General features: G+C 41.4%; 1 protein-coding gene across 1 annotated transcript in view; it reads left to right on the plus strand.

The window, feature by feature from the left end:
* The window catches only part of KMT2B (lysine methyltransferase 2B), a gene marked incomplete in the record, with an annotated part of 4,527,268 nt that overhangs the window by 4,039,664 nt on the left and 467,065 nt on the right, over window positions 1–20,539 (plus strand). Inside the window, 1 exon segment of the mRNA XM_044079325.1 lies at window positions 11,759–11,833. Coding sequence (XP_043935260.1) covers window positions 11,759–11,833 — 75 coding nt within the window.

Consider the following 20,539-nt stretch of genomic DNA (forward strand, 5'->3'; position numbering starts at 1 on the left):
GCACAAAAACAAATTTCAGCTCTCATGGACATGAAAGCGATTCAAGAGGTACCTGCAAAAGAACAAGGTCAAGGGTTTTATTCCAGACTATTCCTGGTACCAAGGAAAGACAAAGATTGGAGACCTATCTTAGACCTATCCATCCTAAACACATATCTACAGGTACCAAAATTCAAGATGCTCACATTACAGCAGCTTCTTCCCATGCCGGGCAAGGAGTCTTGGCTGGTAACGTTGGACCTCAAGGAGGCATACCTGCATGTCCCTATCAGACAAGATTGCAGAAGATACCTCAGATTTCTTGCAGGTTCAACCCATTACCAATTCTCTGCATTGCCCTTTGGCTTATCTGCTGCGCCCAGAGTGTTTACAAAATGCCTGGCATCAGTAATTGCCTTCTGCAGACTACAAGGAATACAAATCTACCCATATCTGGACGACTGCCTGATCAAAGCGGACAGCAAGGACATACTACTGCAGCACCTGGCATTTGTAATAAAACTGTTGAACTTCCTGGGATATACAGTCAACAAAAAGAAGTCAAAACTAATACCCTCTCAACAAATAATTTTCCTGGGTGCCAGCTTGAATACAACCACCCAGATGGCCTACCTCACGCCAGACAAACAAGGGCAACTGTCTCAATACTTCAGCAAAATGGCAACTTTCACCAGGCTAACTGCAAGGAAAGCCCTGCAGGCTCTGGGATTCATGGCATCTTGCATCCTACTAATCCCATGTGCAAAGCTGCATATGAGGAAACTTCAATGGTACCTAAAAAACTTGTGGTCTCAACACAGCCAAAGCTTGGAAACAATTATACAACTCATTCCATGCCTTCAAAAGGAATTTTTGTGGTGGGCTCAAGCTTGCCAAAGAAACACAGGTCTCCCTTTCTGTGTACCTCAAGCAACTCAAATCATCACAACAGACGCCTCAGACTACGCCTGGGGAGCACATATGACAGATCAATGCATTCAGGGAAAATGGTCCCAAAAAGAGAAGCACCTACACATCAACCAAAAGGAAATGCTAGCCGTGCAAAATGCTATTATGACCTTCAAAGACCTACTGCATCCATGCCAGCTATTGATAAGGACAGACAATACCACAGTGATGTGGTACAAAAACAGGGGGGAACTCATTCATACCCCCTGTGCAGGCAAGCCATGACCTTATGGAACACAGCACTGGAATTGCAAATTCAACTACAGGCACAATTCCTGCCAGGGAAGGAAAACACCTGGCAGACAACCTAAGCAGAAATATGACAGATAAAGATAACTCAGGCATGGGGACAGCCAGACATAGATCTCTTCGCTACCCACAGAAATTACCAGTTGGAAAAATTTTGTTCAAGGACCTATCATCCACAGGCCTGGAAAGTGGACGCACTTTCTTTCACTTGGACAACATTGACAGTCTATGCCTTCCCGCCTCTTCCTCTGCTGCCCAAAGTTCTATTAAAAGCCAGAGCAGAGAGGCCGAAAATGATTCTCATTGCTCCAGACTGGCCAAGACAACACTGGTATCCGCTCCTGAAGAGTCTTGACACATTCACCACCATGGATCCTACCTCAAGTCCCTCTTCTGTTGTCCCAGCACAACTACAAAACCCTTCACAGCCAGCTCAAAACCCTAAATCTAGCTGCATGGGGAGAATTCCTTGATTTCCCAACAAACTCTCCTCTCCAAGGAGGTGCAGGATGTCATCTTGGAGGCCAGAAGACCTTCTACTAGAAAAGCCTACTCCGCTAAATGGAAACGATTTTGTGCCTGGAATCAAGAAAAGGGCCAGAATCCTTGGGTAATAAATATACCTCAAATTTTACAGTACCTAGCTGAGATGTTACAGTGGACTTTCCTTTTCCTCCATCAAGATCCACGCTTCAGCCATTTCTGCACAATAACAACACAGATCCTCCTTTATTCTCTCATCCTCTCTTAAGGCAGTTCCTCAGAGGGGCAAAGAATATAAAACCCACAAGGAAACCACCAGTCCCTGCTTGGGACCTCAACTTCGTATTGGAAAAGCTGACCCTTCCTCCCTTCGAGCCAGCTTCTTCAACAGAACTACAATATTTGTCATGGAAAACAGCCTTTCTTCTGGCTATCACCTCAGCACGCAGGGTTTCTGAGCTACAGGCCCTCATGGCTGTGCAACCATTCATCATCTTCCATCAGGACAGAGTTTCCTTACGAACCAACCCTACCTTTATGCCAAAGGTAGTATCCAGTGTAGCTTTGAATCAGACTATCCACTTACCTACCTTTTATCCTAATCCACAAAACAAAGGGAAAAGACTACTACATTCCTTGGACATTCACAGACAACTTCATTACTATTTGGACAGGACAAAGCCGTTCAGGAAATCCGAGCAACTCTTTGTGTCCTATGCTACAGGTGCTCAAGGAAAGGCTATTCCCAAACAGACAATTTCAAAATGAATAGCCCACTGCATACACTTTTGTTACTCATTTCATGGAAAAACTGTGCCTGCATGCATCAGATCCCACTCCACCAGGGCCACAGCTACCTCTGCAGCCTTCCTCTGGGGGGTCCCTACCAAGGACATTTTGGAAGCAGCCACTTGGAGTTCAGTCCACACTTTCTCCAAGCACTATCACCTTCCACTATACTCTAAATCTAGAGGGGGGTTTTGCCACAGCAGTCTTGCAGGGCATCCTCGCTCCTCCTACTTCCACTTAGTGCCTACCACCCCTACTTAACTTTGGGATTCTTCCCATCTGTAATGACTGCAGCTGTATGCACGATGAACATAGTACAGTTTTGTACCTACCATAAATGTAGAATTTCGAGTGCTCATACAGCTGCAGTCCAGGTTACCCCCCTTCCGTCCCCTCTTAGGACAGGCCTTATGTCATACACCTTATCATACAACCTATTTGGGGTATTCTCTTATGGTGTATTTGCTTGCAACTACTGTTTTTTTGATTATTCTATATTGCATGTTTGCATAAATTTATGTTTTGCCTTCCTTCTGGGGGCACCTGACATCTGGGGTAAGAAAAACTGAAGAAAATGGCGTTGGCTGCCTCTTTTATACCCCCTGCCGCACTGACGTCAGGGAAGAAGCGACAACAACCGATGCCGGACCTAGACTTTGGAATTCGGCCGACCGAGGACCCGCCTGATGGCAGGATAACCCATCTGTGATGAATGCAGCTGTATGAGCACTCGAACATCTACATTTATGGTAGGTACAAAACTGTACTTTATTTCTGTAGCCATTGATAAACCATGCAAGTTGTTGTCTTCTAAACTTTTACCTTCTGTTAAGGACGGCTGTGCCATGGACATTTGTGGGGAAAAGTATATACCTGTGCTATCTTGGCCTTCATGGCTGTTAATTATCAGAATTATATGCCTGTTCTCTCCCACCTTGGGTCCATTCTGTCTGATTTGTCTGATCCAGAGGGTAAGACATCTGTCATTTTCCTTTTGAGCTCTGCTTCTCAGGTGGTTTGTCATTTTATTAAATGTAGTTATGATGCTGCTGATACCACCTCTAGGGCAGCTGCGTCTGAATCTGTTATGAGGATATATTCTTGTTTGAGTGTACAGGCCCTGCCTGAAGACATAAAGGCCAAATTATTGGATTCCACTTTAAACAACCAGAATCTCTGTGGCAGTGCTGCAGCTGAATTGTTTCAAGATCCTTCAGGGTAAGGGTAAAGTGGTGACGATCTGAAACAAATTTTTGTCTCTCCTGTTAAGTTTCAGAGAAATTATCCTTTTAAGCCTTTCTTTGTTGTTAGGCAACCTAAACAGCCTTCTAGGGGCAAAAGGGTTTCTATGACAGTTTTTCCAGACAAGCCTTCTTGGGTGAAAAGGGCTTCTATGAGAGTTTTTCCAGACAAGCCTTCTTGGGCAAGAGGGCTTCCAGGAGAGTTTTTCCAGACAAACCTTCTCAGGGTTTTAAGGGTCAAAAGGCTTCTTTCCCTGAAAGATCGGTTTCTCTTTGACATCCAGCCACTCCTACTCCTCGGCCAAATTCCTCTGTCTCTCAGGTGGACTTTTCCTGTTTGGCAACAGGTAACCACAGGCACTTGGATGCTTCCAGTTAATCACAGTGGTTATTTTATAGTTGGGAAGTCCCTTTCTCCATTCTCAGGTCTACCTCAACTTCCTCCTTGTTAGCTCCCACATTTCCCTTTGGTTCTTCAGGATCTGGTAGTACAGGGAACCATCCAACCTGCCCCCTTGTCTCAGCAGAAATTAGATTTTTATTCTAGGATGTTTTTGGTTCTCCGGAAGGATGTGTTGTCAAGGCCTATTCTAAACCTCTCTTTTCTCAACACCTTTCTTAAGGTTCTGTCTTCCAGGATGATGCTATTCATACACTTTTCCCTACTCAGGAGCTGTACATGGATGCCATCAGTAATGGTTGGGAAGCCTCCTCCGACAACAGGTCCAAAATCTTACTGGGCTCCCTTTTGGCCCAGAAAGCACGGGTGGTTCCTCCTATTTTATTTGACCAGATGCAGTCCTTTCAAGTTACCTCACAGGATGGATCTTGTCACAAGACGAGAGACCTCATTCATTTTCATTTGCCCACTGTTCAAGTGATACTCTGGGTTATAGGGTTTTGATTCCTTTTTGGCATCAATTTTCTGCAGACATGCTTCAGGTTTTTGCAGGAGGCCAGAAAACTCACTATTAGAAAATTGTCTGTGACTAAATGGAAGAGATTTTCTGTTTGGAGTCTCAAACATGCGAACATGACCTGGATCCTTTTTCTGTGAGATTCCTGCAGTCCTTTCGTAATTGTGCAAGTTGCTGAATTCCGGCTTAGCATATTCGTCTGTTAAAGTTCATTTTTCAACCATTTCTTCTTATCTGCCTCTGTAGCCATCTTTGGCTTCTAGTTTTGAAGTTGAACAAATTTTGAAAGGCGTCCTTCAGATTTGGCCTGCAAGAAAGCATATTCCTTTTTCTTGGGAACTTAATTTTGTTCTTCAGGAATAGACCAAGTCCCCTTCTGAGCCAGCAGTTTTTGTTTCCTACAAAATTGTTCATGGAAGATTGCATTGTTGGTGGGTCTTACTTCTCCCAAGAGGGTCTCTGAACTTCACGTACTCTTGGTGGTTTCAGCTTTTTTGGTATTTCACAGGGACAGTGTCTGTTCGTACCAATCCTTCTTTTATGCCCGAGGTGGCTAGGGATTTGTCCTTGAATCAGTTCATTCATTTTCCTCCTCCTTTCCCTTCTCCACAGAATCGTACTGAGAAGGTTCTTCACACCTTTGATTTACTTAGAGAGCCCAAATATTATTTGGGCAAGACAAAACAAAAATCTGAAAAAATCTGAGCAGCTTTTTGTTTCCTTTCATGTCAGAAAATTGGGTTTTGCTGTATCTAAGCAAAGAATCTCATCCTTGATATCTAAGGCCATTTTTTATTGTTCTTTTCATGGTAAGCTGCTCATTCTACCAGGTCAGTGGTCTCTCGTGCTTTTTTTTTTTCCAAGGACCTGTATACTAGATCCATTGTAGTAGCTGCTATTTGGGTCTTCTGTTCACACACTTATAAAACTTTATAAGTTGGATGTCATTTCCAGGGGAGGGATTTGCAGGGCTGTCTTTCATGAGATTGTTGAGGGCTCTTCTCTGCCTTCTTCTCCCCACACTTTACAGTAGCTTTTGTACTCTCCCAAGAGTAAAGAATGTTCATAGTACAGTTTTTGTCAGATTTTACCGTAACAATAGATGTCCTGCTTTTCATTGTTGCAGTATTCTGTCCCTCCCTCCTACCCCACTGTAAGTTTGTTTTCCTTCTGGCTGTGGGATCTGTTTTCCTTCTGGCCGAGGGGGTCTTTCTTTCATCCTTTTCTTCCCTTCCTGGATGTAAGTTTTGCTTTCCTCTGGGGTTGCACTGGTTTTTCTGAGCACTTTGATTCTGAGGATTTGGCGCTCTTGCTTTACATATGTACCTTATGCCTTGCTCACACGTAGGACAGACATCTGACGTACAGCACCCAGAAGATGTAAAGGCTTTGGTATGCTGGCTAGACATTTGGTTATCCTCTGCAGGATATCTCAAGAGTAAAAGAATGCTGCAACAGTGAGAAGTAGGACATCTACTGTTATGTTGTAAGATCCTACACAACTGTACTTTATCTCTCCTGCTAAGCCTAGGAAGGGAAGAACTTGTGCTGGTCCCTCAGTGAGTGAACTTTTTGACAGAGGAAATAGTCCTAGAGTCAGATTTGTGGTGTAGAGGGAGAGAGCCCCAGCTACAATGCAGGTGAAATGGGTTTCAGTAACAGCTCAGGTTTCTCTAGGATCTGGGAAGGATGGGAGAGAGCAGCCATCACCAGTACACCCATGGGGAGGAAAGGGAGATTATGGCATGCCACTTGGATGAAGGCTAGTGGGAACAGTGGCTGCCGCATCCAAGAAGCTTATACCACAGGGGGGTATAGTGTGTGAAGACAGCATGTACCAGTTCTTAAAGGGTCACTGAAGGAAAGAGGAGTGCTCCACCAAGGGTAGAGTAGGCTGCCCTACAGGGACAGCTTGCTGCTGGGGTAACAGATGGGCTGACTGGACTTTCTGGGCAGCATATACAATAGGCCAGAGGGCTGTTGCCTCACCCTGAAGGCCTTGGCTCTTGCCCTTCACAGGGAGAGTGGGCCAATGAGATACAACCGGAGGAGCCATTGGGCTAGGTCATTTGAGGGTAGAAAGAAAAAAATAGTTCTTGCTATACTCCAGCCTCAGAACTGTTGAAGCTGACAGCATAGATATTGTAGCACTCATCTCTTCCAAGCACATTTTCAGGCGATGTGTTACATGTAATGAGGGAGGCTAGGAAACTATACAGAAGGACATCTTAAAGTGGGAAAGATTCTCTGTTTTGTGTCATACTAGAATCTAGAACCATAAAGAACCTTGAGTGCTGCTTCTTCTGTTAGCTGCCACACCTTTGCAAATTAGGGCTTTATGTGTCTTTAATTGTACATGTTTCAGCTATCTCAGCCTTTCTGGCTTTAGTTTTGCCCTTGACCTCTATTCTGCCAGTCAAGCAGTTCTTAAAAACATTGCATTGTCGTGGACCACCCAGAAAACACATTCAAGGGAATTGTTTAACATTTTGAGGACAACAGTTAAGATCTCAACTATGTATTAGAGAAACTAACCTTCACTCCCTTTGAACCTACTGCTACTCCACTGAAGTACCTGTTTTAGAGGTGATTTGATCACATTGACTAATGTTAATGTGACAACCAGATGTGATGAGAAAAGCAAGTTGATGACAGAGACATCTTGCATACTAATCCTATCTTTATGGCCAAAGTGGTGATAGAACTACTGCTGAGTCATACTGTTCACCACCTGGTATTTTTCTCAAACCCACAGAGTAGGGGTAAGAGCCTTGCATGCTTTGGGATATGCCTAGACAGCTGAGGTTTTACTAGGTCGAACTAAGGGTATCAAAAAAGTCATATCAGCTCATTATCTCCTTTGTAGAAGGCAAGAGAGGAAATCATGTCAGTAAGCAAACTTTATCAAAATTGCTTGTCCTCTGTATTGTTTTCATGGAAAACAGTCCAGGCTATATAATGGATCATTCCATTAGAACCACATCTGCCACTGTTATACTCTTCATATGGTTGACACTTCATTTTTGAAAGCAGCCGCATGCTCTTTTGTCCACACCTTCTTCAAATGTTACAGTTTTGGAGTCTGTATCCAGCTAGAGCTGGGTTTGCCAGGACCATTCACCAAGATCTCCTTCCCATTGCCATGGCCATTCTCAAAGGTCTGCTCTCCTGATACTCCTGTCAGGGCCAGACATCCACTAATTCTTTTGCACTGGGAGTCTTTCCAGAAGTGATTATTGCAGCAGTGAATATTACAGACCAGTACAGATGGGTTGTGAACTTAGCATAAATGTAGATGTTTTGTTGCATTTACTGTTGAAACCCCCCCCCCCCCAACAACCCCACACATTTCCCCTCTTTTCGCACTTTAGCAACCTGGGGTTGCAGTGATTCCCTTCTACATTTTGTTCTGCCCAGCTTCAGTCTTAATACCAGACTCATGTTTCCTATGACCGTGACTTAAACCCTGAGAGGCAAATTTGTTCCTCTTTGGTGAATGCTTATCCTGGGGAGCTAGTTCCCCTAGGTTCATATGTGCTCTGTGATATTAGACAAGTTCCTTGTCCTCCCAAGGTAAGAAAGACCAGTAGGCGGTATTGACTGAAGCCCTCTTTCACCACCATCATCCTGATGTTGAAACTCTGGAAGTTGGGCCAGTGTGTTAGATTCCTGCTGGCAAGAAACTGAAAGTGATGGCTGCAACAGCAAATAACTTCTACAGTTATGTAAGTTCATAGCAAAACTGTGATTTCTCATATTTGTAACCTCTGCAGACTGGGGTCTGCTACCCTCAGGTAGCAAAATGCTTTAGTACTTCTCCCACGTATAAGCAGATTATAGTGGAGCAGTGATACATATAAATAATTTACTACAACTCTGTGAGTATACTCACCATAACTGTAGATGTTCAAATAAAAGTATCACTGCTTCAGTAAGGATTTATTTCTTAATCTCTCCCAGCTCTCAAGGAGGCTTCATAAAAAATGTCACCTTCTAGCTGGCTGCAAGGTCCCATTGTTAGTGAGCAAAAGGCTTGTTCTACACAGATTTGATCTTTGGAAGTTGGGTTTGACAGGCTTCTTTGTGAGGAAATGTCATCCCAGTATGTACTGTATGCCTTTCTCAGAGATCTTATCTGTATTAAGTGGTGGTCCAGTGCCAAAAACAAAAATGGCATTGACTGCTTTCTTCTTTATATCAAAGAATCGTGTTTGAGGTCCTCTTCTTGAGGAGAGCCATTCTTGGTAAATCTGATTTTTGTGTAAGGGTTTCTGGAAGGATGGATGTCTTGCTTGTTATGAATGGTAATGTAGAAGGAATTTAGTTTAAATTATAAGGACAGTAATTGCACTCTTTGAAAGAGCAAGTTAGTGTGACTACATACTAATAATGAGATTGCACTATCTTGGAATATTCACCATGTTCCAAGATAGTTAGTATAAAATATAATGATTTATACTTAACATTATTCAGTTTTATGACCTCATCTTGCGTCTTCAGATAACTCATTGCTTCTGTGGCTATATAGCATCAATTGTGGGTCATAAGAGCAATAGAGAAAGGTGTGTAGTTTTAGCACTGTTAAACTCTTATTTTCTTGTTAGTTTGGCATACTATTGTAAGTACTTCCAATCTTTGATGGTACTGAATTTTGGTAAGACATTGTGTGTTAAGTAGCTATTGGGCCTGTTTAAGGTACTTTATGTATATGCTGTTTCAATCTGTCCAAAAGTCACTGTACTGTGAAAGTGCAGCTTACCTACAGGGGCTTCAAATTTGTCATAAAAAGGTAGTGGCGGCATAATCATACCTGCTGTATCTGCCTTCTGTTAATGTATAAATGTGAACTGTCATATGACTTTTGTCCTGGTGGCTGAGTATCTGTGTTCAGTATTTTGTTTGTACAAATCCTGAAACAAATTAAACATCACCAGAAGCTTGCCCACAGAGTCCAGAACTTTAAGCATTAGTAAGTATCTTTTTAGGAGAAGAAAACTCTTACAGGTCGTTCAAAAGTTAGTATTTCATTGAAGAAGTCATCTATGGGAGGTAAGCCTGGGGAATGAAGAGTATTTATGATCAGATTAGTGAATAACCTAGGGAGTTAAATATTGGAAACTGAAATGATTCTCCCTCTGAGGAAATGAGGGGAGGGCTTCTAACTTCTTTTTAATTTCTCCAAATGTTTTTGATTTCTAATACTGTGAAGGAATGGATCCTGTTTCTGAGTAGGATATTGCTAAGTTTTTGTGAGTGCTGGAAACAGCTCTCTTGCCAAACAGTGTACCCAGAATTGCCTCTTCCTGTAGTTCATGCAGGGTTACCTGTACTGATAGTCTGTTAAAGTACATTTGAAATTTCGTTTTTATTAGCAGTGTTGCTCTTTCTGCTGTTGTAACTATATGGGTGTCTTTATCACACATTGCTGTGGTTTCTGCTTACAAATCTTATTTGTTGATTTTGTGTGCCTCAGTATGTAGGACACTATAACTGCTGGGTGTAGCTGTTCATTGATTAATGCTTCTTTTGTTCTTGTTTTTTGGTCCACTGTATATTGTTTTCTTGCTACTGGAATTGTTGGTATTGGATGGATCCCCAGTGATCAGAACTTAATTTTCAGTAATGCTTTGTGGATCATGTTTCCAGTGCTTCTCAGCTAGTTGTGAATAGTAGTGTTTGTGCAGCCCCAGTGCAACAGTCTTGCCCCATTATAATGCCTCTCTGCACACAAATCCTATGGTCAGTATATCACAACTAGCAGCAGTGTCTACAGTTTCCAGTTGTATATTAAAGAACTTGAATTTAGGTTCATGGGTACTTCCTAGGCTGTTAATCTGTGAGCATCTTGAAGTCTAGACTTGCAATTTCATTGTAATTGTTAGCCCTCATATTTTTCAATACAACTCTCCAAAGATTGTTTGAACAAGTATATGTTGGCATAATTACGTTTCCCATATCCATGAAGGCCAGGGGTGAATTTGCAGTTACCTATTTGTCCAAATCACACGAGAATAGAGTAAGGGAAGTGTTTTGCTTTATCTGGATTGGAAGAGGTTTCCATAGGAAAGGTATTTTTCCTGGGACATATCTATCAATCCAGCATTTTCTGTTAATTTTGCAAAAAAAAAAAAAAATCCTTTGAGCAGGTGTTTACCATTGGACTTGTAAATGTGGAAAAAATGTGATAGAATAGTGTCTGTTGAGGCTATTTATACGAGCAGAGGTCACCTCTTAATATCTTTTGTGATACTTAGAAGAAATATATGGCTTTGAGATGGCTGTGTAGTTTGTACAATTTAGGTCCTTGAATTTTTATTATTTTTTTTAAATGAGAAAGCATAGTGGTCGTTCTTTATGGCAAGTGTTTAGACAGGTAAATACCTAGAAGAGCATTTTACTGTATCAACCTAATGAGTGCCGAGTACAGTGGAACAGTTGCATCCCTGGATCTAGACACCATACCTTTAGATATAAGATGAAAAAGGACTTCCTTACAACAATAGGTGCATCATGATTGATGGAAAGCTCATTGTTGACAAACTCCCAGATCTGTAACTATGGGATCAACTTTATATATGTATTTATTTTTAAGAGTTGCTTCATTGTTCTGGTATTCTTGGTTTGTCAGTGTTCTCTGGGGTTTCTTTGATTTCATCTTGATGGGCCTGTTGTGCTTTTATTTTAAACAAATGTAATAATACTTTCTACATTCTCACCTTGGTTGCCTGATTAAATTACCTGCAGTATTCAAACTTACCTGATTCTGGGCATTGGCAAAAGAAGCAGTTTGTGTGGCAGTCTTTAAGGGCTGTTTGCCTGCCACACAAGCACAGTTTTTTTTTAATTCCCATCATCATCATCATCCCTTCTGTAGAGAAATGGCTTTTCCCTTGCTCTCCTAGACCTTACAAAAACTGCAGCCGATACTAGCGTCTTTCATCTTATTAAACTATTGCCTTTATTTTTTTCTTTTAATGTGTATGTTAATGCAGCACTGCTGTGAATGATTATTTTTGAAAACATATCTTATAGTGATGCCTTTGATTTTGATATTGCAATTTGTTTTGTTGTAGAGTTTGTTATATCAGTACTAGATGTTTTATTAACTAGATTTTAATTTATTTGTCCTAGTTGCATGGAAGATGGTGGTAGAGAAGGTTCAAGAAGCCCGGACAAATGCTCGTCTCAAACATCTGTCTTTTGCAGGTGAGTTGATTTACTTTATAAAAAGCAATGTGCTTACATGGTAATATTTTAAGTCAAACAACGAAAAAAGAACGCTGTAAAAGCCAACCACCAACAACTACAGCAAACAATCTGGGAATCAGCCACCACCTTGGAGCAGAAGTGTAGATGAAAACAGCTCACAATAAGGTACCAGATCCTCAAAGTAGTAAAATTTTATTAACGCCACAAATAAAGATACACAATGTCCTTCAAGGACGCATCTGCAGTCCTAACATATGGGTTGTCCTGCCTCAGGCAGCCCTTCGGTCGGCCGGATTCCAAAGTCTGGGTCTGGCCTCGGCTGATGTCGCTCTTCACCCAACGTCATAGCTGCTGTGGTATAAAGGCATCAGCCAACGCCATTTTCCCCAGTCTTTCTTGCCGCGCGGTGCCCGAAGCAGAAGCTGTTCGCAAGTGCTGGTTGGTCAGATCCAGAGATTCCTACTACCGAAGACTTCTAAAAAGCGAAGTACCCCGTTGGGGACTCTTTCTTGCCTCAGCCGATGTCAGACAAAGTAAATAATTGTTTAACTTGTGGGAAACAAATACCTCATAAGGATTTCCACTCTTACTGCCTTCCTTGCTTAGGCCCAGACCACAACGTATCAGCTTGTCTAGCCTGTGCTTCCTTCAACCGACGGACGCTTAGACGTCGGTCGGAGTTTGCAGAGGAGTTTTTTGGTCCCGCTTTTGCATACAAAATGCCGTCGGAGACTCCGACTACACAATTAGCTAAAAAGCGCAAGGAAAAGGACCGACACTCGCGGTCCGCGGTTTCGGCTGAAGCCTCGGTTAGGCCAACCGCGAGTGTCTCAGTTTCGGCTGAAACCGAGTCCTCGGTTCCTCCTTCGGCCGAAAGCATGCCTCCGTTAGCCAAGGCCTCACAGAGCATGGCTGAATCTGCTACTGAAATTACTGCTACAGAAGCAGGCACCCAGGATTTGTCAGACACTATTCCCTTAGACATATCAACCCCTGCACGTGGGGCTGCTAGACCCCCTGCCTCTGTCTATCAAGGCCTTTTCCAGGGCTAAAGCAGCTAAATCTTCTAAGGCCTTACCTGCTAAATCTCCCTCACACAGGCCAACCTCTAGTTCCCAAATTCTCAGCCTGGCTGAGGATCTTATTTCTTTGATCAGGGGATCCCAACCTGAAAGGCCAAATGGTACAGTGGTTAAAATGCATGCCTTTCAACCACAAGGTGCATGGTTTGATTCTCACCATTGGAAAGAGTTTAACCTGACAGCATATGCATTCCCACCTCTTCCTTTGATGTACAAAGTCCTACTGAAGATCAAAGAGGATCAGACAAGGGTAATCCTGATAGCTCCAGACTGGCCGAGGCAACATTGGTATCCGCTACTGAGAAGCATGTCTCGGACACACGCATGACCTCTACCTCTATTTCCCTTACTTCTAACACAGAACAACTACAAGATCCTACATCCAAACTTGAAAACACTGAAGCTAGCTGCTTGGAATATTGCATAAAACAAAATAAACCAGATTTATCTCAGAGGGTTAAGGACATTATCCTGGAGGCACGCAGACCCTCCACAAGGAAAACTTATTCAGCCAAATGGAAAAGATACCTCATTTGGAGTGCAGCAAAGGGAGAAAATGTCTCATTGGCAAACATAGCACATCCTGGAATACTTAGCAGAACTGTTCCACAATGGCCTGTCCTACTCCTCCATTAAGATTCATGCATCAGCAATTTCAGCAGAATACAACATGGATCCTCCTGTCTTCTCTCATCCTCTACTCAGGCAGTTCTTGAGAGGAATCAAAAATGTAAAGCCTCCAAGGAAACCACTTTTACCTACATGGGATCTCAACTCTGTGCTGGAAAAGTTAACACTACCCCCTTTTGAACCAGCAGCAACAGCAGACTTACAGTTCTTATCTTGGAAAACTGCTTTCCTGCTAGCAATCACTTCAGCAAGAAGGGCATCTGAGTTGCAGGCATTAATGGCAGTACAGCCCTTCCTTATCTTCCATCAGGATAGAGTGTCTCTGAGAACTAACCCTACTTTTATGCCAAAAGTGGTCTCCAGAGTATCATTGAACCAAGCGATTCATTTACCTACATTCTTCCCCAACCCACAGAACAGGGGGGAAAGACTTCTACATACCTTGGATGTGCACAGACAATTACGCTACTATCTGGACAGAACTAAGACCAACAGAAAAACTGACCAGCTTCTGGTAGCATATGCAACAGGAATACAAGGGAAAGCAATTTCAAAACAGACAACCTCAAAATGGATAGGAAATTGCATTAGATTTTGCTACTCTTTTCATGGAAAGACAACTCCTGAAAATATCAGACCTCACTCCACAAGAGCTACAGCCACCACTACAGCTTTCCTACGAGGTGTGGCTACCAAAGAAATTTTAGAAGCTGCTACTTGGAGCTCCGTGCATACATTTGCCAAGCATTATAATCTTCCTCTATACTCCAGATCCCGAGCAGGTTTTGCAACTGCTGTTTTGCAAGGGATCTTGACTACACCATCTTTATCTTAGTGCCTCCTCCCCCAGTTTGGCTATGGTATTCTACCCATATGTTAGGACTGCAGATGCATCCTTGAAGGACATAGTACAGTTTTGTACCTACCATAAATGTAGATGTCCGATAGGTATGCATCTGCAGTCACGATTACCCACCCTCCTTCCCCTCTGTGGTATTCCTAGGGTACTTACCCCTCTTTTAGCTAGCTGGGGGAATTTATTATGGTGTATTTGTTTGTACATATGTATATATATATTTTTTGATCTCTACTGTTTGGAATTATTTGCATTTATCCAAAATTTAGCCTTCCTAGAGGGCACCTGGCATCTGGGGCAAGAAAAACTGAGGAAAATGGCGTCGGCTGATGCCTTTATACCACAGCAGCTATGACGTCGGGTGAAGAGCGACATCAGCCGAGGCCAGACCCAGACTTTGGAATCCGGCCGACCGAAGGGCTGCCTGTGGCAGGACAACCCATATGTTAGGACTGCAGATGCATACCTATCGGACATCTACATTTATGGTAGGTACAAAACTGTACTTTTTCATCAATAAAGCGACTTCATCAGACAAAGTCTATACATAAAAGAATCACATATATATACACCCATCATTAAAACTAATTGAACAATTGATGGAATTAATTGCTCTCATTTAAAGCCACAACATTCCTACCATGGAAAAATTGTGTATTGAAAAATATTTGAGGGTGTGCAAACAATATATATGTATATTCTATAAAACTACATAACATATTTGTAAACAAAAATTTTAATCATACCCCAATATAAAATTTTTTAAAACAAAATGTCCTAATAAAACCAAATAAGCTGGACACTGATATATATAGCTAAACAAAAAATAAAACTATATACATATAAAAATATATTAATATAAAAATTCCTTATATTCTCCCTGCTTTAAGTTTCAAATAAGGAACTATAGATATAGAATCATTAAGGCCAGGGAATCTATTGGAATCTAAGAAAATCTGCCAATATGTTTCCGGATGAGCAAGCCTAACTTCCCAATGTCCACCCCTGACATCCCTGGGGACAGAATCTAGGACAAAAAAACAGAAAAACCGCTCCTACACAGGTAGTATTATGTCTATAAAGTGCATTTTTAATATTAAATTTCTGTATATCATAATAGTGTTCATAAACACGTTTCCTAAGCTGCCTTTCAGTCTTGCCGACATAAAATGCCTGGCAGGACTGACACACTGCCACATAAATGACTCCAATAGAATTGCAGTTATAAAATCTAGTAGAGGAAATTCTCCTATTTCTACCCTCCAAGTACACGTGATCATCATGAACAATATATTTACATTGGGGGCAACGTCCACACTTGTAGGTCCCTTTCCTCGGTCCACCCAAGTGGAATTGATGAATTTCCTGTTCCAGGGCCCTTTTGATGTTAAATCCCCTTCTATAAACAGTTTTGAATGTTTTGTCCTTGAAATTACTCATATCAGTCAAATCTTGATAGGACTTCAATTCCTTGTTTATAATATTAGTAACTTGTCCAATATTAGCACTAAATTCAGTGATGAAAACAAGTTGGCTACTGTTGAAAGCCGGAACCACATCCCCTTTATTATTCAGAACATCTGAACGCCCTTTACCCAAAATAGGGCTGAATCTAGTGGCTCTGGCTTGCAACACTTCACCCTTGACTGAATTAATTAAAGAGATGGGGTAACCCCTTTCAAGAAACAATGTAGTAAGTTTATCACACTCAATATTAAACTGTGAATCTTGAGAGGTCATACGTGAGACCCTAACAAATTGTCCCTTTAAAATTCCCCTCTTTTGGAATCTGGGATGTGAACTATGGAAATGCAAATAACTATTTGAAAAAGTAGGTTTCCGATAAATACTCGAATTAAACCCCTGTAGTTCCTTAGTAAGGGTAATATCCAAATAGTTAACAAAATTATCAGATACCTGGTGGGTAAACTTTAAAAAGGTAGTTGTGGAATTAATATAGGATGTAAATTCATCTATACTGTGAGTAGGCCCCACCCAGAAAATACAAATATCGTCCAAGAATCTAGTATAGTGAATCCAGTTTTTAGCATATCCACTATTAAGGACACATTTTTTCTCCCATACTGACATAATAATGTCAGCATAGGTTGGGGCACAATTAGCCCCCATGGACACCCCAGTAGTCTGTTGAAAGTACTCCCCACCGTAACATATAAAGTTGTTCTTCAAAACTAACTCTAACAACTCAAGGACCATGCAGTCATCATTTTTTGTTACCCCTGGACAATCCCAAAGGGCCTCTTCCATCCATTTTAGACCTGTTTCCGTGGGTATGATCGAAAACAGGTCAACCACATCAATGGTTAAAAACATAAGATTAGGCCTATACAAGTCATTGGTGACACTGCGTAGAAATTCCCAGGAATCCTTTAATAAATAAGTTTGCCTCCCCCATATGTGTTTCAATTTCCAATCTAAAAATTTTGAAATGGTATGGGTTTTAGATCCCTGTGCTGCCACAATAGGTCGAAGGGGTGGATCCTGGATGTTTTTATGAACTTTAGGCACTCCAAAGATAGTAGGTACCTTAAGAAAGGGGGTGTCTCCAAATAAGAATAGATGTCAAATTCAATAACTTCCTGATCCAACAAATCTTTAATGGCCAAATCAATTTTTTTATATGAGAGATGAATCTCATTAATGGACGTTAAAGAATACTTAGTAATATCGTATAAAATATCACACATCTTGCTCTCATACAAAATCTGGCTCATAAAGACTGTCCCCCCCACCCTTGTCTGGTTCCGTAACCCTTAAAGAAGAATTATGACCTAAATCATACAGCAAAGTCAATTCCTCATGACTTAAATTGGGGGCAAATTTAGCCTGGGGCAATTCCCTACGAATTTGTTGTTCTATCCTGTTTTCTAGGTTCTTGAGTTGAGGATGTAAAGGTGTGTTGAAAGTACTGGACTTGCTCAAAAATAAACTAGGAGCCACAGGTCCATTACCAAACAAATGTTCAAGGTTAAGTTTACGGATAAACAACTTGAGGTCTAGAATAATATTAACAGGGTGGCTACTTCTACTAGGAACAAATTTGAAGCCCTTGGTAAATAAATCAAAGCAAGTATCAGTAACTGGGACATCGCTATAATTGTAAATATAATAACCGTTTTTAGTGTATAGCTGATATTCCCCTATATTGGTTACAATAATACCTCCTGTTGTTACCAGTCCTGATTCCTGTTCCTTCTCCATCCCCGGGACTGAACCCCCCTCCCCTGCGGGTGTATTGGATACACGGGAAATTGAGGTTCCCCCCTGTTGATTGTGTATACGCTCGGACCTCCTGGGTAAAAAATCCCCGTTAGACTGTTCTTGTAAGTCAATGGGAGCATCACCTACCTGCTCTTCATGTATAGGGGACATAGGGTTATCTCTAGTAACAGACCCTACCTGGGGCTGTGGGTCAATAGAATAACTTCCCCTGGAAAAAGGTGGATTTAGGGTATTGCCTCCCCTCCTCGTATTCCCTAAGATCTCTGTTAAGTTTTTGATACTTCCGTTTAAGCACTATATCACATTGCTTATCAGTGTGCTTACGGATTTCATAATAATTTTGTTTATGAATTTCAATGTTAAACATTAAATCTGTGGTAATATTCTCATTATATTTCAAAATTTCATCAGACAAAACTCTTATTTCAGATTAATTCTTCTTGATAATAGCCCTGACGATGTCAAACCCACATTGGTCAAAGGCCTTTATCAAGTCAGAATGAAATTCACTTCCACAGACGACATTGTTAGGGTACTTATATACCCGCAAACTCTTAGGCACTATACATTTGTTTATACACTCTTTTAAATAAATATTGTCCAACTCAAGGGTTTTGTACCTATAAAGAGCATTTTCCAAGGAGCGTAAACTGTCCGCAAAGGAAAATGTGTCCACAGAATTTCTTGAATTGTACCCAGAAAACGAAAAGGAGGGTTTGGAATTGACCCATTCCTGAAACGAAGACGCTGGAGGTGCGTCGGAACCCTCTACAGGCTGATTTTGAACAACAGAAGTCCCCTGAGCACCATCACGAAAAACAGCTGGGGTATTGAAAAAATCAGTCCCTTCCGTAGTCCTAGGAACTTCCGACGCTGGCAAACGGCCCATACCATTCGAATTGGAGGAAGCAACAGTTGGAACGGTCGTCTGCATCGTGACGGCTTTGAGAACCTCCTTTTGGTCCGAAATAATAGTTTGTAAACCAAGTCCAAGAGGAGTTAGTAAATTAACCAACTGAGTCAATTGACCCGTGAGCTGAGATAAATCCCCCATATCTGACCGTACTCCGGTCCCACTTCCCTCACTTGCAATGGAAGTGCCCGAACCAGCTTCCATATCACCAAACAACGAAAAAAGAATGCTGTAAAATCCAACCACCAACAACTACAGCAAACAGTCCGGGAATCAGCCACCACCTTGGAGCAGAAGTGTAGATGAAAACAATATTTTAAGTCAGCTACATATGAATCTAGCTTGACTTTTCCCTTACTTTCTGTCCATATATTGACATAAAATGCAGACAAATTGGAACATACATACAGTATCCACATACTGCTTTGTTCTTATGCCATACCTGCACTACAGAAAGGTGAGAGCCCATGTTTGCACTGTGATAGGGTCTTTCTTTTGCAACCTCCCCCATCCTCATGAAATATCCTCTGCCGTAATCGTCATTAAATGTTATTCGTTTGTTGTTGTTTTATTCGTTATGGCACAGTGTTTTACTGTTAAGAGATAGAGCCTGCATTACTTTCTGTGCAGCAAAGAGCACTGTAAAAGTTCTGTACATTATTCTTTAATGTTCTACTGCGAGCAGACTCCATTGTTACCCCATTTCAGAACCTTCCCCCATTCCTGTGCTGTATTAACTCCCAGAGTTCTGCTGTTTTTTTTTTTTGTTTTGTTTTTTTTTTTTTGTTTTTGTTTTTTTTGATTTACACCTGCCATCAAAATATTCTCAGTACAGTTTCTTAGTGTGTGGTGTAACCCACCAGCAAGGATTGAAGACCTATGATCTTAACAGCATGACTGCACTGATTTCAGTTGCATTATAAGCAGACTACCACACAGCTGTCACTTGTGTGCATGTGTGTGTGTGAAGAGTGTTATCCTTGAATTGTTTGTTTTTGTTGGATAGCTGTGTTAGGAACTACTTTGCAACAAAATTGAGCAACCAGATTGTATTTTGAACCATGTGCACTAGGTGCAGTAACTTCATTCCGTGACTTGAATTAGGCAAATCACATTACATCTGCATTTTAATAGTATACTGTTAAAGCATTAGTAAACAAATCATTAGTCTGATGATGTTTTTTGGACACATACACCCTTGGATTAGGATATTTCAGGAAGAAGTTGATATCTGGATACTCCAGTGTCTTGTCTTATCTGTCCCAAGCATTTAGCTTCTTTAGAAGCTTCAGAGGCAGGTAATTTAAGTTCACTAACAAACTCCATTAAATGCCAGTTGGTTCAAGAGGATTTCCAGTAGTGTCTCTAAGCAAGACCGCCTATTATGCTAACAGGCAAAGGAGTTTGACTGCTGCTTTAGTCGTCATGTGCCAAATTCTTTGTTAGCACCACTTCATTGTCCCAGGATTTTGTGCTTTGGTTCATAGACCGCTGAAACCAAAATAGTGATTTTGTCACAAAATTACATTTCATGTTTACAAAAGTAGGGTTCATACCAGCAACTCAAGGCAAAAGTTTGAAAGATGCACCAAATCAAAAAGAAATTGTCATGACTGAGAAGATGCAGTTCTTTAATTATACATTTGACATGTGAAGGTTCTTCCGGTTTGTGGTGACCATATATAATGTAAGTTGTCTTGGTTTTTATGCCTCTTCTATCTTTATGATGGTTTACCACTCCCTAAAATAGAAGCTACTTAATTAAAAACAGTTGTAGCTTTCAGTGTGCCCCTCACCACCATTTAAGGGAGTCTTCTGCCGATCCTTCCACTGTTGAGTAAATAAGATGGGGCTGTTAAGTAGATCAGGGACAACCAACACTGCAGTGGTTTGCAGTATAAGGTTTTAACGCTGAAAGTGAGGAACTGTTACCAAAACTCCCCAACTAATTTTCCTAGCTTGGCATTCAGGAAATTTAA

This window comes from Protopterus annectens, chromosome 8.part0 (genome assembly GCF_019279795.1).
Source record: "Protopterus annectens isolate FY-2018-M chromosome 8.part0, PAN1.0, whole genome shotgun sequence".
In the NCBI taxonomy this organism is placed as follows: domain Eukaryota; kingdom Metazoa; phylum Chordata; order Ceratodontiformes; family Protopteridae; genus Protopterus; species Protopterus annectens.